General features: G+C 40.8%; 1 protein-coding gene across 1 annotated transcript; it reads right to left on the bottom strand.

The window, feature by feature from the left end:
• Positions 1-148: 148 nt before the first annotated feature.
• On the bottom strand, positions 149-24,616 carry LOC306830090 (ATP-binding cassette sub-family G member 4-like). The gene is made up of 15 exons (XM_079353334.1): positions 24,491-24,616; positions 14,631-14,883; positions 10,788-10,905; positions 10,096-10,228; positions 9,660-9,710; positions 8,674-8,819; positions 7,552-7,675; positions 7,356-7,470; positions 7,127-7,269; positions 5,945-6,040; positions 4,715-4,883; positions 4,497-4,597; positions 3,211-3,369; positions 3,016-3,134; positions 149-2,152 (listed from the first exon to the last, which is right to left on the bottom strand). Exons 2-15 carry the CDS (start codon positions 14,872-14,874, stop codon positions 1,927-1,929), a joined length of 1,944 nt encoding a protein of 647 aa, XP_079209460.1. The 5' UTR covers positions 14,875-14,883; positions 24,491-24,616; the 3' UTR covers positions 149-1,926.
• Between the last annotated feature and the right edge of the window lie 259 nt (positions 24,617-24,875).

Below are 24,875 nucleotides of genomic sequence, written 5' to 3'. Positions count from 1 at the left end.
TGAAACCTTCTGTAAATCTGGCAGGAAAAAAAACTGTCAAGAGCGTCTTCAATCATTGGGAAGTAATGGACGCCCTACAGCCAATCAGAATCAAGTATTCAACAGACTTGTGTAATAAAGTGATAACTTATTAGAATCATTGTGATCAGTGTTTATTGAAATGTCAGACACCTTACATAGCTGTACAGTCAGGATGTAATTTAACAGAGTCATGATTCAAAGACGCTAATGACGACAAAAACACAAAGACTGTCAGTACAGTGTTAATGAAATGTGAGCATACTTCCAGTTCAAACTAATTTTTCTTTGGTTGTCACCTAAGTGCTCTGCATCTTTTCAATGTGCAGTCCATAAGCATTTTTTTTAATGTGAAGAAATTTAAATAAACACAAAGTTCATATAGCACCAAACATGACTGCAGGAATGAGCATAAATGGTTGTGAACAATACAAATAATACAGTAGTAGTTTGCTTAAATACTTTTTATAATAACATATGCATAAAATACTAAAGATAATACAGTACGGTATAAAATGATTAAGGCTGACATATTTTAACTAAGATTCACAAGATTTTAGATTTTTTTTTGTGGATGTAAAAAAATACCAAATATCCGTAGTTAATCAGAAGCTTAATTTACAACTACAAACATGTTACAAAATAATCTAGCTCAAACAATGATTTGATTTACATCCACAAACAAGCTGCTTTTATCCAGTGTTCACTCATTTAGGCCCAATACATCACACCTTTTCTCCAGTGCAAATGTTTGAGAGCTTGCGGTGGCATGGTGATGTTTTCCTCAGAGGGTTTGTCCAAGCATTCACTTCATCAGATAGGACAGCTCGAGGGCAAAACTGGCAAAGAGAGAGTGGGGATGACTTTCACAAAAGGGCTAAATCACAGTGGAACCTGGGGCTCATGAGCCCCCTGCTGGGGTAGTGCACTTTACCAACTGGGCCAAACCACCAACCCCGCTTCAACGTTCACTCAAAGGGCATTTAGCTGCAAATCAGGAAACTTCAGTCGCTGCTTGTTTCATCAGAACTGGGATTTTGGGGGGGAGGGGAGGGGGGCAATTCTTACAAGCTGATAGCCTGCTGCCAAAAAAGGCAAAGCTTGTTCCGTTTGTGGCCACATTGACACAATAATGATTTCAACTGTACAGTTAGATTTTGTTGGCTGGTTAATCTTGTACTGAATATCATTCTGCTGTGACGATCTATGGCATGACCAATCACAGCCATGCTGTTATTCAGTACTACAGCTCTCCTTTTTTTTACTATATTGCTGAAATTACAAGAATGATTGATACTAAAAAGTAAAGGTTAATAGTTTTACTTCACAAAGGCTTGTTGGCCATATGTTAGATATAAAAGCGTAGGGTGTAGGGTCTATTTCTCTGAACCTCACCTTCCAGTCCTTATGTGTCAGAAAACAGCACCATGTGGACACAAGCCCGAATAGATCAGTCTTTCTTTTCTCAAAGGGGCACTGAAGTCCTAACGCTCAGACAGAATGGGGTTGCATGATGTAAGATAAAAATGCACATCTACTCCAATAAGTGCTACCGTATCACATCCACCTTGCAGGAATATGAAAAGTGCAGTAAAAGCTGCTGAAAGTGGCTCAGTCTCTTTGTCCTCCTCACTGCGAAGACGGCTTTGTGTGCAGGATTTAAGTCCTGCTGTCTGAGGTAAAACATGTCCATGTTGGTTTGTACGAGATGATTCCTCACTGCTCTGCATCGTCAGTCGCTGCCCTCTGATGCAGTCGAACAGATCCTAACATATGTTCCGTCCTTTAAGCAGCGATTAGAAATGATACCCACACAGGAGAGGTTATTTTTGGTGCAAAGAAAAGGGACCAGGTCTGGAATGACGTCAGGGAGTGCCTTGAGAGTTTGGTGATGGGCTAATCAAAAACCTATCGTTCAGACTTGACTTTGTAGCGGAGGACAAAGTAGGTGGCCAACCGAAAAATGACAAAGAAGATGCCCAGCACGATAAAATCCATGTAGAGCTTTGCATCTTCCACGTCCAGAAGCTGCAGAACCTCCTCTGGCTGTTGGAACTTGCACACCTTCCCGGGACACTCCAGCTCCGATCGGTTCATCCCGTAGATGGACAAGATCACCCCTTCAAAGCCGTACCTGTGGAAGAGATGCAAACTCTGAGACACATTCATAATTACTAACTGAAAAGTAAATCTTTTAAATCCAACTGCAGAGTACACATTGATCAAACACACTGATTCTTATAATCTCAGAGCAGCATCTGTCATAAAGTAAAACATTTCTGCAAAGCAAATTTCATTCAGATCAAGTGTGTCAATTAAATATTGTACATTTTAAAGAGTAAGTTGTTTAAGTATAAGAAGCTTAGCTGTGTCTTCTAAGTAACCAAACTCCTTTGACAAACAGGGATTTCACCTGCAGAAAAGGGAGTTGCTGGTCTACTCTATTGAGATGGTTTGATTTGTGTTGTATTTCCTAAAAGCATGCTGCGTAAGTGAACGTCAGCAACAAAATCCGCTTGATTCAATTGCTTCCCAATCCAGTGTTTTAACAGCTGCCAAAGACAAATGTGAATCTCACACTGTTTTTAACCTGACGCCAAGTTTCTATTTACTTTCTGTCGCTTGGGTTCACAGAAAGAGGAAAAGAGGAAGGAGGGCGCTCTACAAGGCCTCGGTAGTGTCTTACCATGAGACATTTATTGACAAGTCTTTTAGTGCTGTGAATTGATTCAATAGCTCGTCAATAATAAGAACCACATTAACGTTTGTCCAGTGAATACAAATACATTGCATGTCATACTGTTTGTAAGGGAAACTGAAATTCACAGAGCAAAATATTAAAAATCTAACAGATGCCGTGTGGGCAGCGAGCGTGCGATACTGGCCGATGTGACAGGGTATACCGTATCTCTCTGAAATAATACTGTGAGAACTGGAACAGTGGACTTAGCAGGTTGTTATACATGTGAATTATACAACATCTCTTTGCTGATTTACCTGACATACGACACATAGGAGCTCCACTGCAGATACTTGGGGATTGTGTCAAAGTTCACAAAGAACCCAGAGAGGAGCAGCACAGGTATGGCTGTGACGGGTCCAACAAATGTGGCTACCTGTAAACACAGGCACAGAATTGATTTGTCTTTTTGCAAAGCAATCCTGGACCTGATTAATGCACCGCTACAGTACCTGTAGAGAGGTGGAGGCTGCTCCGACCAGCAGGCCTAAAGACTGGGCCACCAGAGCGGTGCAGATGGACAGAGCGATGAAGAGCAGGTACCGACTGACCTCAGGGGGCTGCTCCGTCATCCAGTACACAATGCTGCAGTACATGATGGGGCAGATCACCTGGAATAACAACACTATTAACTGTTGAGTAGTGGAGTCAGTCTTTTTCAATCCGTTTGAGTTGTTTTGTAACGTTGGTGTTTCACATTCTTGGATGGATTAAACACAATATTTGTGTGACCTAAAGTACATGTCACAGACATTGGGTAAATGGAGTCTAGTCTTCTGACGACCCGAAGCACTTTCACAGCTCAGGTCACACCGACACATTCACACACTGATGGCAGAGGATTCTATGTATTCTACCTTCAGAAGTAACTATTCCCATTTATACACATTCACACACTGCAGACGAAGCAGCTGGAGCAATCTGTGGTTAATTGTCTTTCCAGAGGACACATTGGCTGTGTAGATGCTGGAGCTAGGAATCGAACCCCCCGACCTTCGTTTAGGAGTCTCTACAAACTGAGCCACAGACGCCATTTATAGTTTATAGCATCTTACTCTATTTTCTTTTATTTTCACAGACACCAAAGAATAACAATCTGAGACTAAGCATAAAAATGAAAGAACTTAAAGTGGACAGTTTGTTCGGGGACATTTGCAGCTATAACAGCCTATTTTTGTGGCGGCTTGAGCAATTCCACAATATTTGAATTCCTAATTTAGGATTGTATTGATCACAAAGAAGATCAATACATGAACTATGTAATAGAACATAACACACACATACACACACCTATGGGCTAAGAATACACACATGCACAGAGAGATGTCAGGGTGAGACGGCTGCACACACAAAGGCAGCAGTGGGTTTGGTGCCTCCTCAGCAACCAGTCCCAATGTTATATCTTTGTCCATGCTGGAACTTGAACTTGAACCCCTTTAATTCCAGACTGACGTCCCTGTCAACACTCTAAGTCGAATTTGCTTGAGGTTTTGCTAAAGCAGCTTCTAAACACAAGAAAAATGTGAACTACGAAGAAAAGAGAGTTGACAGTGCTAACCATCTCTTTAACATCTCTGTAACTGCCTACGATGGAAGTACAGAGCTGGGATAACTTTGCCTGCTCCAATTATGACATTCATATTGAAGAAGAAGTAACAGCAGTATAAATATTGAATGGGCTGTCTGAATAGGGCCACAGAGTAAACCCACCCCTCAAACTCCAACACTGACAGCTCACCTGGAACGGGATGTCAGCCATTGTCTTGGCCAGGTAGTAAGCTTTCAGGCTGTACCAGTAGTTCAGATGCTCCCTCAGGAAGACAGACATCTCCAGAGGAACTACACATGGTGCAAAACATCAACAACGCACATATGTGTATACCCGTTCACAACATACTATATAAGACCAGTATCAATAAGAACTGGAGTCAGCTCTCTCCTCTCGATCACACTCACAGGTTAACACGGTGGGCATGAGCGCTCCGAACATGAGGAAGAGCATGGAGAAGAAGAGGAAGCCGGTGTTGTTAAAGACTTTGCTGGCATCGTTGCCGATGTTCAGGTAGAGCAAACCTATCAAGACACCGATGGCGATGTGGGAGATCAGTCTGAGGTGGGTCAAAACCTGACAACAAATGAAAGAGTAATTAACATCCTGTCTCTGTTTTAAACAGGTTCCTGTCTTATTTAAAGTCACTTCACTTTGATTTAAATATTTTATTCTGTAATATAATGACTTTTTTCATGTGTTTGGGGTCTGTTGGACGGCTTTACTTCTTCTACATTATACATCAGTTAGTTTTGCTATTCGGTTGGATAAGATACTATCCAAGACTGCCTAAATGGAGACCAACATCACAGGGATTCTTAAAAGTGTTGGTATTGTGATTACTGTTATCTGTTTCACATGTACGTAATAGGATTGTTTTTGACCTACAGTATTTCCTCAAATAAAATTTGATTTAAAGGTCACATATCATGCAAAACACACTTCATACTTTTTTCAAACAACACTGTGTCTCTAGTCCATCTACAAACCCCCGAATTATGATAAAAATGTCATCCTCTCCGTCTTATACACTTTTCAGATAATGTGTGTTCAAACAGGCCGTTTGGAGATTTTCCCCTCATGAGATGTTTGTTCCACCCCAAGTCTGTTTTCTCACCGTAAACAATAGAGCATGGTGTAAGAAAGCCCGAGTCACCCATGCCCTTCCAGATAGGGGGCGTGGTCAGACAGCTAATTTACCTATTTAAAGCTACAGACACAGAAACAGTCTGTTGTGAGCAGGGCTGAAATAGAGGGGTTTATAGGCATGATCAAAAACAGGATCAGAGTGGATTTACAATAAGACACTGCACATATGTGTTTTGGGGACCTCTGAGACGTATCTACAATTGTAAAAAAGGAGGATAATATGTGACCTTTAAACTGTAACCTATCATCAGCATAGAAAAGCGGTCTGGACACTGAAGGGAGAACTGTTTATTACGTGTACTGCAGTTTTATGTTTTATAAATATTGTATTAAAGCAAATCATACTTGAGGTCCCAATGATGTACTGAATATCATGAAGGCTGTGATTCAGTGAGCTCGTGCTGATGACCAATTTAGAGCCATTAAAATATTCAGAGCATCATCACTCCCTCTTGTGTGATTAGTATCTTTGACTGCAGGTCACCCACCTGGTCTCTACATATAGTGATGAAGGTTCTCCTGAAGAGGATGCAGAACTGTGTAAGTGTGCTTGTTGCAAAGGTATGGCTCTCAGTTTGTCCGTCCTGGGAAAATGGAGAAAAGATCATGTCATGATCACGTATTTAGGTAAGCTACATAAGGATGGCTAATACAGCATTTTTATGCTAGTAAACAAATGTTTCCGTTTTAACTTTAAATTCTTGGTTTCATTTTTTTTTCTGTTTATTCCTTCGTTTCATGACTTTGTACAGACACATTTGTGCCGTCATCTTTGTCTTGCATGACTGTGTTTCCGAGCAAGAGAAATGTGATTCTCTTGTGTTATGTGGCTTCTATAAAATTAGACCCATGTTTAATTTGGTGACTAGTATTCAGCAAATAAATCAGTCATAATCATCTAATGAATGATTAACATTAGTTTAGTATAACATTAACCTCTATTTATAGATTCTATAGAGAAATGTAGAATCTTGTCATGGATCATCAGAATAGGAATGTGCCTTTACATTTGTATTAAATTTGTAGTCCAGGCTATGTTGATCAATAAGGTATCCGTAGGCTTTTGGTGTATTCAGGAAAAACAGTCTGTGTGGAGAGCAACAACAAGGCAGTACATTATTCACGCTTATGAGGTACAAGTTCCAATCGGCAGCTGACAATCCATTATGGATCTTTTCAACTTGAGCAACAAATCGGCTTGACGCTTTGTTGTCAAAGTAAATCAGCGCTTAGATTCCCCAACGCATTCTGAGCGATCAATCCAACCTCCATTCAATAACAGTTTGAACAGTTGTTTTCTTCTCCTCTTAAGGACAGACCTGACAAAGCTTGCATCATGATGTTGTTATCTTGTTAACTTAATGCTCAGTAATTTAAAGTTAATCCGTCTCATATCATTGAAATGAGTCGTGGTGAAGCTGCTGTGTTACTCAAAGTCTCCTGTTGAACTGAAGTCAAACTTAACGGTGCACCTCCTTTACTATGCAGACATTAAAGCTGCACAGAAAAGCAGGTTTTTCCTGGAAGTCATCCAACGATATCCGTGGATTTACCAAGAAATGATCATCTAGCAGATGTTGATGGAAGGGTTTTGCTACACAGTAAACCTGTGAGGGTCAAAGGTCATAGCCAGCCTAAACTAGTCCTGTCTCACATCATCGAATGCTCACCATGGGGTACTTTGTTGTACAGACTGACGGGCCGTTGGTATCACTGAGGTTTTTCTTTTCCTCCATTGCACACAGTCCGCCTTGGACCGCCTCAAACAGCACAGGGTTCAAGTCTCCATACTCTCCTGATGCTACTTCAATAACTGAAGCAGAGGAAGACATGCAGGTTAGAAAAGGAATGTTCCAGATTGTTTTCATTGAAGTGATAATGGAAGTGAAGAGGACATACTGAAGTCTGCAGGGTTGTGGTAGGTGGGACAATAGAGGCCCAGAGTCTTCAGGTAAGGGATGAGGTACGGTACAGAGCCTTTGTAGATGCACTGACCCTGACTGAGGATGTAAAGCTGTGAAGGAACAAGAGAATGGCAGGTTGATGATGACACCAACAAAAACATATTTCATTGTTTGTCACAGGATGCTCCAACCTTGTCAAACATCTCAAACAGTTTGGCGCTGGGTTGGTGGATGGTGCAGATGATGGTCCGTCCTCCCAGAGCCAGAGACTGCATGAGTGAGACCACCTGGTAGCAGGACGCACTGTCCAAACCACTGAGCGAGAGAGAGAGGGAGAGAGAGAGAGAGAGAGAGAGAGAGAGGGAATAAAATAAAGGGTTGAACTGAGAAGAAAACAAAAACATGTACAGAATCATAAAAATAAGCCCTGTTGTAAATTGTGTCCCGTAAGAGATGCAGACAGTCTTTATTACACGTCTCCAAGCCAAAGATTCATTGTGAGTTGCACATTAAACATTTGAAATAAAGCCGGAACAGAAAACATTACTTACATATGAACAGATTAAAATGAGAACTGCATAAATGTCCTCTAATTTGTACAGGTGCACATTTAAAATAAGTCAGTGTATACTTTAAGGTGTATTTGTGCTGATTTATTATTGAGTCAAGACCAAACTAACTGTAAGTGTGTGCTCTGAGACAAGACCAAGACATTTAGGGATCCAGATCGAGACAAGACCAAGACCATAAATATCTCTGAAAAATCCTCGTCTTGTGCGCAGGGGCGTGTCACTCACTTAGACCTTTACACTGGGAAGTTTGAGGTCATAACCGGGGGATACAAACATTATGAATGAATTGAAGTTATTTGTTGTTTTTAGAAAGGGGTGTTTTTCCTCTAATCACAGTCATGTTGTAAAAACAAAGCCAATCAGCGGTGGTCTTGATTTAAAATCCGAAATTCGCCCAGTCTTAGACCACGACAAGGCAGAGTAAAAATACTTTTGATTTTGAAACACTATTATTCAGTTAGGTTCATGTTGAAGTGTCCAACAAGAGACCAGGGACTTGTTCTTTACAACAGCTGTAAGGCTAAAAAAGCTATAGACTCAAATCCAATATCTGACAAGTATGATAGTTATGTTATAGTTCCAAGATGAGACAGGCACAATGAAATCACCCTGAAATGTCACAAAAGACTTTGAAGTAATAAACACACAGACTTCAAACAGTAAAGTTTCATTGGATCAAAATAGTTTCTAACTTTATATTTTTCATCAGTAATTAGGTCCATCAGCATCAGTTCTTCTCACCTGGTGGGCTCATCAAAGAACATGACGGGAGGATTGTTGACCAGTTCGAGGGCGATGGCCAGACGTTTACACTGACCCCCCGACAGTGAGCTGGTACGAGTGTGAGCGCAGTCCAGGAGCCCTAATGCAGTCAGAATCTCATTCACCTAGACACACAAAGTCAGAGAGAGAGAAAGGGCTACTTTTTAATTCACAAATGAAAACGTGAAGCCTGCAGGATGAGGCTTATTTGCCTTGCATATATTCTCTGCGACAGTAGTATGGGATTCTTTACTTGTTTGGAAACATTCATCGATCTAAGAGGCAGACTTTATTTTAACTTTGAGGGTAGGTTTAAAACGTGCTTTTAGACAAAGCTTTTAGTTAGGGCTGGCTCAGGCTTAGAGCAGCCCTTACATATGCTGCTATAAGCTTACACTGACACGCTGACCTCCTCCTCTCTCTCTCTCTCTCTCTCTGTCTGCAGGCATGTCCCATTAATGCATGTTACTAACTGCAAATCTCATTTCCAAATCTTTCATTCCCTCTGCCATCAGGCTGTTCCACCTTAATCCACCATAATAACCGTACTGATTGAAAATGTCCTTGTATTCTTCTCTGTTTTTATCGTGTACCTTGCTCTTGGTTTAACGACACAGTGGTTTATTTCTGAGACTTCTGCACCAGGGGACTGTATGTGCATTCCTTGAATGAGCCTCCTGGAATGTCTTGGTTATGTAGTCATTAATTAATTTAATTTAATCCGGAATTTACTGTCCTTTCCATCTGGCCCTTGAGGGTGTCATTGCACAGAGAGACCACACGAGGGTACCAGCGTGCCAGCACTCATCTTTGTCAGGTACTGATTGGTTTGTTGTCTCTGATAAACTTCAACTGTTGTTTGTTTGTATTGTTTGCATGGTATGGATGTACTGTGGAACATAAATTCTCTCTGGGAAAAATAAAGTTTTTCTGTGTTAGGAAAGCAGAATGTGTTTTCAGCTCACCAGTTCTTTCTTTACATCCATACTTTCATCCAGTTTTAAGTTGGCTGATACCTGCAGCAGAGAGGACAGAAATGAGTCATGTACAGAGCGGGTATTAAAACACTGAACACAAAGAGGAAACAAGAGGCCGATGGAAGGGTCTGAAGCACAATCCAGAAGAAGCCTAATAAATCACTAATACCCCTTTTCCACCAAGCTAGTCTCAGAGCTGGTTCAGAGCCTAATGCTGCTCCAGGTCTTTGTGTTTTGACAGCCAAAGAACCGGCCAGAAAAAAAATGGTTCCATGAGTAGCATCGACGACTTTCTGCTCTACAAATAGAAAAGCTCTGAACCAGCTCTGAACCAGCCACCGGTTCCCTTTAGTGGAAAATGGGCTCACAGTTTCACATTTGAGATGTCAGTGGCTGTTCTACGATCCTGTCCGTATCGTCTCACCATCATGGCCTCTCGTGCAGTGAGGTGAGGCAGCAGCATGTCTTCTTGCATGATGTAGCAGGACATTTTCCTGAATTTCCTCAGGTCCCTGGGTTTCCCGTTTACCAGGATCTGACCCTTCATTCCTGTTTCCCTGAAAGCAGCAAAAGGTCACAGAAAGGTCGGAGGTCAGACAATCCAGCCTCTCAGTATTATGTTAAACCAGCCTGTTTTTTATACTGCTGGAATATCATTGAAGAAGATGATGGTAATGACGATGGTGTTGTTTGATAACGACTTTTAAGTCAGCACCGGTGTGTGTGGTCAGACTCAAAGATTGTTTGCACTTTCTAACAATGTTTCCTCTTTTCTAGATTCTGGCTCATGTCATACTTATACTCTGATGTACATCGCTGTAGAATAAGTAATTTACTTGAGCAATTCCCAAACTTCTTGAACCAATTACTTTTCTTTACGCTCATTTATATGAAAAGAAAATACTCCAATAGGCTCCCTGTTTGAAAACAGGAATGCTTTTCTTTCTGTGATGCTGTTTATGGGTCATACAGTACAGGGTTGTGATTAAAGCCAGTGTTTCTTCATTGTGGATAAAGGCTTCATCAATTGGGTTTTTTTATTCAGGAGAGATTGTCTTAGTTTCATGATCACTGTGTTTACACACCTTTAAAGTTAAAAGGAATTCTCTCTCTCACCTGTATCCAGCCAGGATGTTCATTAGCGTGGATTTTCCGGCCCCTGAGGGCCCCATGATCCCAATCAGCTCCCGACTGCAGAACCTTCCAGACAGACACTTCAGTAAGGCTTTAAAACCTGCAAAAACAAAAAGGGGATCGACCACTCAGAATGGATTTATCTTCATAGAAAGGAAAGCTCATCCCGCTTGTTCCCCTTGAAGTTAATTATGTAACTCTTGTTAAATGTTTGTCAAAAATACACCTTTTATTACATAAATATCCCGAATGATGCAAAAACCAGCTACAAGATTTGCACTGGTCAAACAGGAGAAGAACCTCTGAACAGTCTGTGAGCATGCACACGACTCTGTGCAGTATCAGATGTTGGATTTGAGTCTAACAGCATTAGCACAGAGCACTCCCCTGCATCATCTTTCATCACAATGTAGTTCTAACCTTTGAGAGGTGCCGCCTCTGTGCTGTGTTAAAGAAACTACATTTCATGTTGTTGTTGCTCTTAAATGTCTGTTTTTGAGAGTCACAAAGGAAGAAACCTTATAGTATCTGTTTTGATGTATTTCAGCACCATGGACAGCGCGCAGAGATTATTTATTTAAACTTTGTAGAAATATAAAGAAGCATCTTAACAAACACACATTCTCCAGAAAAAAACCCTGCAAATGCATGCAGAATAAAATAACATGTCCTTTAAAGTTTTCTGGGTTATTGGGGTGTTTAATAACACGTTTCAATAGATTTGTTGTGAGGATTAATCCCTAAATGAATGGTTGCCATTTTTAGAAAATGTGGTCACCTAAGTTAAAGATAATGCTGTTGAGCAAAGTGCTTCATCAGCACACTCAAAATCAAGTTCGAACCACACCTCTCAAAACTTCAATATGAAATGCTATGTTGGAGCAATGCAAAAAGGAATTCCACACGGCTGCAGCAATCGCAAACTCTGATCTCAGTGTTGTGCTCCTTGACTCTTCCTGTTGTTAGCTTGCAGAGGCTCAGACTGGAGACGGACAGAAGAAGTTGTTGTGTTAAAATGCCCTTGCAACTAAAAACAAAAATGTGTGATCACAAATTTTCCATATGCAGTAATGAAGTCAATTCTGTGGGGATAGACATTTGAACAGTCGTAATAATACAACAGCAGATCTCGAATACACAGGCAAAGAGACAGTTCCCCTTAGAGGTCGGGGTCTGAAAGACTGCAATAAAAGTCTTTTTGGATTAATTTCCTGGACACCCTGAAGGCCAGAGGACTCAACAAAGAACCTTTTCTTGATTAGGCTGAATGCTATAAAATTAAATTGTGCAAATATGTGTCAATTGTTTTCAGTGTTAAATAAGTTGAAATTTTTCAAAATATGCTCATTTTGTAACTATTAGTATCTATTTTTGTTAATTGATTTGCAAAAATTCCTGTCTAACTAATGAATGAATCAATATCACAGAGTGAGTAGTTCAAACTATTTTTTCTGAAGCTCTGTCTCATTATGTTCTAATAAATACAGTTGTGTGTTCATTCATTTTTTCCTCAGTGATCTTTTTCAATTCTCCGACTTACAAAGTGCTTTCTTGACAAAAAAAAGAAAGAAAAAAAATCCATGCTGCCACAAGCTATGAATTCCTGGCAGTCGTCTTGGTTCAGTTATGAATAACATAATCGCTGCATTTGTAAAGACTTGTGAGGGCGCAATTTCTCTACAGGTTATGATGTGATTCATGTAGAAAAATGTTCTGCGTAATTTTGTCACAATTCCAAAACAAAATGTTTGGCTGAGGCTAGTTCTTTCAGTTCAGAATGTTCAGACATGTCTCCTTTATTTTACTTTATTTCACACATGGAGAGAAATTACTGTCATCTGGACTCAGAATAAATGTTTAAGTCTCATCGGGGGCATGCCAGGACTTTTTGGACTGGGAGGGCCAACTGGGGCACTGACTCGTGCAGGGGTGGCCTGATGTTTGTGTGCACACATGAATGAAGAGCATTTATTTACGGTCAATAACCGACTTTAAAGTAAAGCAAGATTGTTTCAACACATACATCTCCTAAGCTGAATTCTTCAAGGACTCAGAACAACATACGATGTAATGTACGTTCACCCTCGATGCACTACAGAGGGCCACAGGAGGTCATTCCTGCCTGTGGCCCTCAAACTCTACGACTCCCCTCTTTGACAGTCAGACACTTGGATACTGGACTATTTCATTTAACACTGTGTAATCTGTCTATAAACAGTTGACACACACACATTTTGTTCAGATTGAGCTCTATCAATGAAATATAGAACAAGATTACACTGATATCCACTACATATACTATTAACTGTAAATATTCTTTATATTTCAGTCTTTAAGTCATTAGCTTGTACATAGCTCTACGTTCCAGTCCTACCTGGTACTTATTGCTTATTTAGTATCTTTTTATTTTATTTTACAGTCTAAATCATCTCTGTACTTCTGGACTGTGTTTTTGAGCAAAGCCCAATTTCCCAAATTTCCCTCTTGGATTAATAAAGTATTTCTGATTCTGATTGAAATCTGCAAACTGAAAACCTTGAGCTACCTGTTGCATCACAGACTGATTGGTGGATTTCAACAAAGGACCCACCTCTGGCAAAGCAAATGGCCAATAACAGACAAGGATTTTGAGGTGTCACCTGGGGTGGCCAAAACGATTTCAATGGGGGAATGTGACACCCGTCCACTCCTCTGGACACATCCCTGCTTATCATAGCTGCCTTTTATTGATGTTATATAAATAAATGTATGAAGCATAAAGTAGTGAAATATGTTTATCAAGTGAATCATTTCCTCAGCTGTGTGGACTCAAGTTACAGTCTCACATGAATACACTGGAGTCACACACTTTGTAGACCAACTTCAGATGGCCTGTGACTCCACTACATCATGTTTACTGATCCCCTGTGTAACATTATGGACACTGATGGATCATAGAAACGGAGGCGTGTTGACATCTATCGGCCCTCCTCCTCGTCTTTATGCTCCCTGTCTTTCTGTTTAAAAAAGGATGTCCACAAGATGGATCGATACAGATCCTGTAGCAGCAGTAAGTGCGAGCATCAGTTCTCAAACTGAGTGCTGGAGGATTCAGTCAGTCTGCCAAAAGAGCAGAGATAAACAGAGTGAGAGTGAGGGCGCGGTCATACTGCTAATCTGCGCCGTGCCCTAGCACGCTTCAACCCTGAAGTCCAGTTTGTTTGGCTGGTGTGACCGCTTCTGTTCAGTCAATTCCTCGGCTTGGGCACACTCCGGAGAGGTGTGCTCCAGCACGGTACACTTCATGCACGAGCACAAACACGCAGGTACATAACGCTGACAGCTTTCATCATGGAGAAGTCCAGAGTCATGTCTGTATCTGACTAACATGACTCAAAATAAGTCACCAAGTAGCTGTCATATTCCTCCTATTGTTCTAAGATGTGCAGACGCAGACTTTCAAGTCTGCCTGTTTGTAAACTGAGCAGGCTTCATTATGACATAAAACATGCACATGCTTTATTACGACGAGTAATCGTAGCAGGTACGTTTAGTCCTGAAACATATGGAAGTTATGGAATTTATTTCTCCCTCTGAAAATCAGCTGTAAGGCCCAACAAAGTGGAATTACACAGCTGACTGTAGCTGAATAAGATCTACTGTTAATATACCAAGACTTATTCAAGACCACTTTCACCTTTTTACCATTGGACCCTGTGTGTACACTATGTGCATCAGATAGCGTCTTTTTTGCATCGTTTGCACTGGTCTAGGAGGTGTGAAAGTGATGCAGTCCTTAGACGGATTAATCCCAGGTTAAGTTTGAAGTCACTGGATGCACGTTACCTCTCCTCTTCCAGCACGGCCCCTCCTGGATGGTGTAGGAGAGGTCGATGAACTCCAGGTCCACGGCCGAGCGTTTGGGCAGGTGAGAGAAACGCTGAGCTTCACTGATCTGGTTCTCGACCTTCTTCAGGTGAGACAACAGGGACGCTTCCTGCTGAGACTGAGGTTGGCTGGTCCCATTACACATGACGGTCTCCTCCATGGGGAGGCTCACAGAGTCCGGTTCCAACGCCTTGTTGTCCATATTGTCTGTCTGTTAGAAAAGAGAGAGATGGATGAAAGGTAGCAGAGGTAAGAAAAAAGAACAGCGGTCAGACGTGCTTGATTAATTGCTGACACGTCTAATTACACACCTGAAACCTGGGGATTTAGTGCAACGCAAGCATATTTAAAGGTCACTTAATAAAATTAAAACAACAGCGCAGCTTGAGACAGTCAGCAACTTTGTTTTATGCCTAGAAAACGAATGAATGAAAAAAGAAGGCAAGTATCTTTGGAGAGTGTTTTAGAGAAATCTTCAATGCATTGTTGGTTTTAAACAGTAACCATTCAGGAGTGTGACAGTGGTTTGGACTGGCTTTGAAGTGGAAGAGCTTTTGAAGGAGGTGAACAAGCGCAAGGATGCAAGCAACAACAACACAAAAAAAAAAAAACACTAAAGGGAAACCTTAAAAGTTCACCCAGCAGAGGAATGTGATGCCCACAACTCCATGACTGACTTCACAGAAAGAAAGAGCTTATAGCGTTACATTTCTGTACATGGACATGTGGAGACAGTTCATGATGGTACAGAAAGAATTCAAATTGAAAACGCAAATGAAGCTCGACATGATGATGTGATTTATTGTTGCCAAAGGCTGAAGTTAGACAGGTGGGACAAGCTCACGGTGAAGGGAGGTGAGGCTTCTTATATTTTAATGTTTAGCATGAACCAAGAGTCCCCACGTTTTTAAACCTCAAAGGTAAAACAAAAAAAAGTTTAAAGGCTTTTTATTTTTAATGAAGAAAGGACTGAGGTTCAGACGCTTCAGCGGGCAGAGTCAGTGTGTTGCTCCGTAGAGGGTTGCTAGCTGTCTGCTGATTCTACTTATGAAACACTTGACATTTAGACTTTTTTTTTAAATTGTGTCAGAGCCTTTGAGTTTTCTTTCATGCAAACATTGGTCCAATAATTTGGCTGTCTGCAGGATTTATACTGAACACACTCTAGAACAGGTGTGTGCTCCAGTTCTTTGATTGGGTTAATCTTAGCATCAGTGTGTCCCCAACCAGTACCGCAGGGATTCACAGGACTTGTTCTGTGAGCAGGCCTGCTGCAGCCTCAAATTTTTTATGGAGTTTTTTTTGAGTGTTTTAAGACATTACACATCGACTGTGAGTGATCGGGGCAAGGGCTCCAACAAAATCCATCTATCGGCTAAACGAGCGATTTGTCTTCTGACATCTGGTCTGGTAAATTTCCATGTCAAGATGCCTGATAAATCTGTAAAATCTGAATGAAACACTGCCATGAAAAAAACAATTTTTCACTGTACATCCTAATTACAACGCTATCCAGCTGCACAAAGAACCATCCACACAACATTTAGAAGATTCATGCAGTTCTTCTAGTTCTGTATTCTGGGTTGCTGAGCATTAAAAGAGACAGAGAGCTGTTTCATCTGAAGCTCCACAAAGTGCTGATGATGCAGAGAGAATGGTTATTAACAGCACGTTGTACGCATGTGTGTGTGTGTGTGTGTGTGTGTATGAGTGTTTTTTGTGTGTTTGCATGCAAGAGCGAGGCCCCACGAGTGTCTAAGGAGAAACCTGATTGCCTGGTTAGCATGGGTACTCAATCTCACTTACTGTATGATACGAATCGACCAGCTCTAACGTCATTACACTTCAGTTACTTGCTGCCTGGAGTACTTCCATTGCAGAGGTGTTTGTGTTACTTCAAGAAGCAATGTGATGTTCTCACACGACACTAAAGTCATAAAGAAAGGTTTGATGTGGAGGGTTAGTGTGTCAAAAAGCTTGTTAAAGGTTGAGACCAGAATTGTCTTTGTTTCTCCTTCTCCAGCTTCACTGACTGTTCCCAACCTTGACGTTGATTGTTGCTGCCTCTCTCTTAAACCTCAACCCTTATTACACATCTTTTTACCACCGAACTGACACAGAAGTACACAAAGTTGAAGAAATATTCCCTGGGTGTGCTGGATAGCCTTGGCAGTTATGTTGTGTGCCCCATTTACAGAAGCTATAGTCCTCATCACTGCGGCCGTGGGTTCAAAATCGACCTCTGCCCTTTTTCAAACATGTCTCTTCTCAGCTGTTCTATCCTTTTAAGGCAGAAACGCCCACAGAAATACTAACGATAGAGATACTAAAAATCTTCCAAACAAACTATAATGATTGCAACATTTTGACAAATGCATCTGATGAACAATATTTCACAATATTCCCTTCCCACTGCTAAAATATATCTCAATGTACAAATAGCAGTACAATCCGTAACTTTTACAACATTGTTGCATCGGTTTAATGGCACCCAGCACTACTACTACTTTCTACTCTGAGGTATCCTTGTGATTTTGGAGGGTTCTGGTTTGCTGTTCCTTTGAGCGTTGACTGTTTGCTTTATAAAGTGGAAAGATCTGTTTCAGTGTCAACTTCAGCACACATTTTCTTAATTTCCAACTTCTTGTTAAACCTTTTTAAAGTACTTTTTGTGTTTTTCTTCATTTCTGACTATGTAACTATACATCTTTTGTAATATATGTTTAACATAAACGATAAATGGACTTAAACTTGTACATGAGCTTCTACGTTTTATTAATTTCAGTGATTTCTACATTTTCTGTTTCTTTTCTTTCATCTGTCATGATGCTTTTGATGTGTGAAACACTTTGAATTGCCTTGTTGTATAGTATGGGTCAAAATACCCTTTTGCAAAACTTTAAGTTCTTGTTTGCACCTACTTGAAGCGGTTTTAAGGTACCCAATGCACATTTATTTTCTCAGTTTCTATCATCATGCCGATGCATGTTTCAACGTGCCCTTAAGTGCACATTTTCTTTCTTGTGTGGATGAATTTTTTAGAGAACACTGTCTATACATATTCCTGAGAAAAGATAGCTAAAGTATGACTAAGATCAGACAAAATCCATTTCTATTGACCTCCAGGACTAAGTAGTAAAAAAATGTGATCTCCCCTGTGATCGCAAGGTGATTCATAATCACTGAAATGGAGATACTGTACATATAATCTACTTTGCTCTGCAGACCAGTGTAAAAATGGTTCCCAACTCTGAGGTGGTACAGTAATTTGTCCTTTTTGAGACAGAAGTCTCATTTAATCACTCATGGGGTTCTTAATCCCCTTGGGGATTAAAATCAACTTTCTTTTCCACCCTTGATCTGCTTGTAGCTGGAGGGGCCTGAAGTTTCTGGCTTGGGAAAAATCTGCGGACTCAGGTTCACTACCAAGCACCACGCCAAGCTAATGTATGGGAATGGACTGCTCCTTCACTTGCCCTCCACATCACAACTCCACATGGACACATCTCACTGACAGCAGGGACAGAGAGGCCGTTTCTGGGCATCAAATGGGACTCGATGAGAAGGAGGCAAGGAAACAGAGAGACACGATGCACATGCCAACATGTCACGAGTCGACCTGGATGGGACTGGATCGCTCTGGCTGAAGAGGAGAGACAGAGAACTCAATGACCGCTTCAGATTATCTACTGTACCACTGTAACACCTGCGTCTGACTTGAAGATTTGAGGCCCAAATCAGATGGATTAAAAGCCTATTAGAGTCAAATAATGTGAGCTGTTGCACACAGCCACATGGAGACATCAAAGTAATGATAAAAAAAAATAACACCAATTGCCTGGTTTGACCTGAATGAACTCAGACAAAACGTCTAATCTACAGAGTTTCTGTACCAGAGGTCCTTTTCAAAACGTACCCTGTGTTGGGGATTTTCAGGAGCGAATATCTGACCAATGGTTATGTTGGGTTTTATGACGTAAAATTTGATTGTCAAAATAAATTAATAATTAAGTTTATTTAATTATTAATCTAAATCAATAATTGTTATTAAACTGCGTTTAATGAACCTCGGGGCACCACCCTGTAAACAGGGAACAACCAAAATATTACCAATATCAGTCTCAAATTATTTAATTAAATACCAATATCATTAATAATTAATAATCTGTATTTAATTGAAGGTGTGAAATCCAAACACAAAGCCCTTTCACCCAGCCTAAGTCACAAAGCAAATTCACAGTGATCACAAACAACGACTTTTTAAGATATAATAGAATTTATTTAACAAAGCAACGTCAAGTAAATCAATGAAACCCAATCAAACAAATAACCATCATAAGCCAAACTACAATTAACAAACAAGCGTGGCACATGCGTGTGTGTGTGTGTGTGTGAGAGTGAGAGAGAGAGAGAGAGGGGGACAGACAGACAGAGACAGACAGGGACAGATCAAAATGGCGGCGACCACGCGTGGTCACGTGATGGCGGACACAGAACGTGATCTACGTTTCAGCAGCGTCTGGAAAGCCACAGATCTCTATGTGTGTGCGTCTACCGAAAGGTGTGTGTGTAAAGGCGAGAGAGCGAGAGAAAACAACGCACCTCGACAGCTCAATCTCAGACTGGAGCTCACCACAACTCAGAGCATAGTGTACTTCACGTACCAGAAGCCAGTGGCCGGATTTGTATCAGACGGCGTTCACACTAGTCTTTCTGATAGTGAGTCTATTACCCGGTTATGACGCGGGAGCTCATAGATAAACACACGGGACACAGCGGCACAAATAAGGAGAACAAAAGAGATTTTACTCTGGTAAAATCTAAGACACAGTGGTCAAACACCAAGCAAATATTATCACTGTTTCACAATAATAACTCAGTTATTAAACACACTCTCTATATCTAACTGCCCAGACCTAGCTAAGCCTCACTTGTAACCGTTTGTCCACGGTTGATGAAAGGAGCAAAGGGGGTCCTGGAACGATCTTCCTGCAGTTGTTTGGTGATGGTAGCGCGTCCCAGAGGGTGAGCAGGGCCGTCGTGTCCTCCGTCGAGCGAGGTGATCTCCGTGGATGTCCTTTCTTTAAAGGACGGAACGAGACGTAATCCTTACAGTCTCTCTCAATACCGTTTTAATACGGGAGAAATAGACGCTCTTCTTCGGAGATGCGTTCAAGTGGATGATCTAAGCTCGGAATTTCGGACGTCGGTGTGCTTCAAGGCCTTCGGTTAACTGCGCGCCAAAACTTTTAAACAAAGAGAAGCGTGCTGTGAAACAGGAACAGAGTTGGGTATCCCCGGACGTCGCCAGACGACGTTTGAAAGAGGCAGAACAATGAAGCATAGCCGGCTTTATACCTCCCAGACTTCACACCTATGTGTTAGATGTGGCAAAGCATTCTGGGAGTACCTGCAAGGCATGCTGGGATAAAGAGTCTTTTGTTGTAGTTCTCCAAACGACACAGCCTGAGCTTTGTCATTCTGGCTGGACCCCAACACCTGGTTTGAAGTGTGGACTTTCTGTTGGAGGAAGTCTACTTGTTGAGATCAGCAGTTCAATTCCTGGCTCTCCCGGTCTTTATGTCTAAGCCCAGGATAAGTCTACACAATTGTTCATATCAAAAAAGGTTTCCAACTTTCACAAGAAAAAAAAACCAAACACTTTAAAGAGGTTCTTTTTTTTTTACACTCAAATATGCACAAACTTCAAGTTCGGAATAAAAAAAATGTGCTTTACCTACTACAGCACATTATTCGGATTATTAGGTGTCAAAGAAGGATAAACGAACCTCCAGTTCCGTGAGTTTTGTATGATCTCGCATAACCTCAGGGTGAAGCAGACCCGGCTTTAGTCAATACAGTCGGTCTATGCTTGACTCATAAGCAAGAACTTCATGAAAGGTTTTCCCTTTTTTCCCCAGGAAACTATAGCATGATAGCTAACATGAACCTCAGTGCTAGAATTGTGACTTGTTGCTTGGAAACACTGTCAGCTCATTCTCTCCCTCTTTCATATTTCATACTTCCTGAATGGAAGTGTAACCATTAAGATGTTAAAACCTAATTGTCAACCATGTTTGGTATAACTGGGATGAACCTGATGAGTCTGCAAGTTGTTCCTAATCTGTAAACCCTTTTATAAACAGAAGATCTGGGTCAAACATCAGAACCAACTGAAGGCCCAAACCATACTCCTCCAGGAGAAAAAAGGCTGAAAACATTTGAGCCAAATCCAGATAAAATCCCACATTTAAAGGAGGTTCTATGTACAGCTCACATCTCCCAGTCCTACACTGATTTCTGGATCCATACGAGACACAAAAGGTATTCTTCTAGGGCAGTGGTCCCATCCTGAATTCCTTTGTGCTAAGAAAAGCTGAGTCCCCTGGACCCATTTGAAGACAAGGCCGAGGACACATAGCAGTCAAAAACTATCATCAGATTTAGTTGTTGTCATAAAATCCCAACAGAATAAGCTACACACGTGTTCTAACCAAATACCTTTAGCGTTAAGTGTGTTTTTATGACTTTAGTTACATTTTGAAGCTTTAGAGCAGACAAAGCCTTGCACCCACCGCAGGAGCCCAAGAGGGGTCTCCGGCCCCAGGTAGCTAACCAATGTGCTCGGGTAAAGAGAAAATGATAAAGTGATACAAGTCACACAATTTTTGCCATTAGCTTTTGAGTGCTGCCACACTGACCATAAACACCACCAAAAGATGGACAGAATGACATCTTCCTAAAAGTAAAGGCAAAACATTAGGAGCTCCCCCTGCTGGCTGGATGCAGTATAGGTCAGAAGCTCCTCCTCCTCCAGGTCATTTGAGTTAGTTGTCTTCTATTATTTCAAAGGGGACACATTATGAAAAATCCAGTTTTACGGTGTTTTTGAACATTTATTTGGGTAACCTGAGTGTCTGTTGACTCACAAAATTTAAAATAAATCCATCCAGTCCTTTGTTTGTGTTCTGCGTCAGTCTTACCACACAGAGAAAAATGCTCCCTTTTATTTTTCTCAGTTTGTGACATCGCAAGTTGGTTTCTGGTGAGAAAATACCCTCCTCTCCCCTGGTATCTCCTCCCATGGACTGTCTCTACAGAGGAGTGATGTCTACAGGGAAAATCAGGGGGGGCTTATTGCATTTAAAGAGACACACACCAAAACAGAGCATTCTGAGAGAGCTGGTTTCTACAGGGTCACAAATCCCCTCTCGTTCATGTTATATTTTGACCAAAGCACAGCACAGAAGTTTCATTTAGAGCAGAGGGGGCTGTTTGAAAAGGAGAAAAAAAGGGGTATAATACGTCACATTTAAACAAAATGCTGTGCTTTTTACCATTTGTTGTGTAATGTTTGTTTCGTGGTAATGTTAAAAACGCAGGATCCATCCAAGGGAAATTAAGATTTGAATATGATATGCATGGATTTTGCAGATTACAATGTATCATGAACAACACAACAGCTCAGAAAGAAAGTATTTAGAGTGAAAATGGCTGTTTCATGCTGGTTTACAGTAAAGTAGTATCAATAAAAATGTAGAAAGATAAGAACTCTTGGGTTGACTACATGCTAATATACACAGCATCATGTAGAACAGAGAGAGAGGAGCTCCATGTGTCGGAGCAGCTTTTTATTTGTTTCAGCAGCCTGATAGTCTTGCCTGTTCTTACATAACATGAGAAGCCTGAACATAAGGATATTACGATCACACTCGGGGAAGTAGGTTAGCAGCGCTGCTCTCCCATGACTTCGTAAGAATGAGAGCTAATCACTGAGGAGGCTTTGGAAAAAAAAAAAAAAAAAAAAGCTCATGCACATTCTTGGTCAGAGCTGCAGTTAACAGAGGCTCCATAAGCTACAACAGCACTTTTAAGCTGCTGACAGCAGGGGAAGAGTCGTCTTTTCTATAATCGTTCAAAGAGAACGAGAGCATTGACAGTTACAAAGTGAATAAACTGATAAACTGCTCATTAAAAAGTATGACTGCTGCCTTAGAGAGTATGATTGAAATAAATTAATTGCAGCTAAGGTGGCGATGTTGCTTCAAAGCTTCTGTGAGGAGTGTATAGTTGTAATGAAATGGACCAAAATCATTGCTGATACTTCGAAATGAATTACAAAAAAAGCAACTGAAACCTTTAGCAACAACAATGATTATGTCTGTATAGTTATATGTCTGAAACTCCTGCAGCAAGGATAGACGTCAGAGCAGGTGATCCACATAATTCTATGCTTTAGGTACATGATAGTTTCCACATTAGACACACTTGCAGGAGACAATCAGCAAAGATACACTATTTCGACGGGGGGCGCCAAAAGCTACAAAATCCAAAGGTTGCTCATAGAAGCTTTAAAAGTCTTCTTTCAACATCGCCGTTGGATTAAGATTATTTAAAAAGGCTATAGACATCAGGTTATTGGGAATTTATAAGTATCTATGTTTATTGAAATTTTCAAAATTGGTTAAAAAGAAATGGTCATTTCCCAAATCACAACTCAACAAAGAAAAACCAACTCAGTGACCGAGTTGCTTGAAATTGTCGTCAAATTATATTAAAGAGAAATGTGTAAATGGACACCATTTTCCTCCTTAAATGGTAAATGGATTTAAGGTTTTATCACAGTTTTCTTGTCTTCTGACTCAAAATGCTTTCAGACTGCATGTCAAAGACACTGATGACACTAATGGCACAGGCTGGAATGTAAAGAGGCCAGCTACTCTCATTCATACACATTCATACTCTGTCAATGAAGCAGCGACCCAAGGATATATCGGATATAAGGCTGCAGGAACTGGGGATCGAACCTCCAACAACATCTGGTTAAAAGACGACCAACGACTGACTCTACCACTGAGCCACAGCAACTCAAGAAGATGTATAGTCACGCAAATATAAACATTGGTCACGTGTCTGAATCAGTCAAGTTGCATGACATTACATTTAGTTCATTGAACTTATTCGGCACTTTTTTTCAGGACTCCCTCTTTCACTAAAGTTCCCTTTAATGCTTCAATTCCAGGAACGCTGTCTTCTTTCAGGAATTGAATTTCAACATCAACATCTACAGCTCCCATGGATTAAAGCTGTTTTACAATGTATAATAATCAAATTAGCTGCTAACACTAAAAAGTTAGTGAATGACAGTGATTGTTACAGAAAACATAAGAGCAGCTGTTTAAGCTGTTGTCTCTTTCTGATGAAGGGCCCCTCATTGGTAAGAACTCGTAAAAAGAGTTCATGAATAGAATCTAGAAGGGTTTTTATTCCTCACCATAACTAAACTGATTTCTAGATCATCAATGATAGACCCAAACTAAATCATTGTTTCTTTGGCCTTAAAAGTCATTTGAGTGATTTAAAGACAATTATTTCCATTGGCCAACAAAACCACAGGTAGTACAATACTTACATCACTATATTCCTTCTATAGTAAAACCATGACTGATTAAAATCACTCAAACAAAAATAACTTCGCGTCACATTGAGTTTGTTATTCATAAAATAGGTTGATTGTAGTATAAATTATAGCTACACTATACTAAACATTGTAAACATACTGTGATGGATTTGACTGCTGATGACTGTTTCTCATTGAATTGAACTGACTTAAGTTTCCTGGTAGAAACGTTTAGTAGTCTAAAGACTTTGAAAAGAGACTGCCACGGAACTTGGAGTTTCCGTGAGTAGACAGGGGACAGGCTGGACTGTGACACACTAACGGGGAAAGATGACTCATTTAAGATAAAAGTAATACTTGACAGGAGCTAATAATAACACAAAAAGGGGACAGGGATCACAGGAAGTCATTGTCTTACGTTGACTGCTGTCGAGTGTAGTGTTGCTGTTGTTGTTGTTGTCCTCCGCGGTGTCTGTCAGGATGTTGATATCCTCCCCGGCTGCAGCATTCAGTCTCTAAACTGTCTGTGTCAGTCTGTCGCATCTACAGCATCGCACGCCGGAGCACCGAGCAGGGAGTAGGGATGGGCGGTCCGTGAAAGAGTCGGTTTGAAGAGCCGACTCCTTTCAGTGGACATCTGAGACCTGAATGTACTTTTTTTTTTTTTCCTAGTTTTTTTTTTTTTTTTTTTTAAGATAAGAGAGAGATTTGTTTTAAGACATTTTATTTAACAAGACAATTAACCAATTGAGAAGATCAAGATCGCTTTCACAAGGGTGACCTGGGTAAGAGAAAACCCCAAT

Source organism: Symphodus melops (genome assembly GCF_947650265.1).
Source record: "Symphodus melops genome assembly, chromosome: 10".
In the NCBI taxonomy this organism is placed as follows: domain Eukaryota; kingdom Metazoa; phylum Chordata; class Actinopteri; order Labriformes; family Labridae; genus Symphodus; species Symphodus melops.
This window is presented reverse-complemented; position numbering and strand designations above follow the sequence as displayed.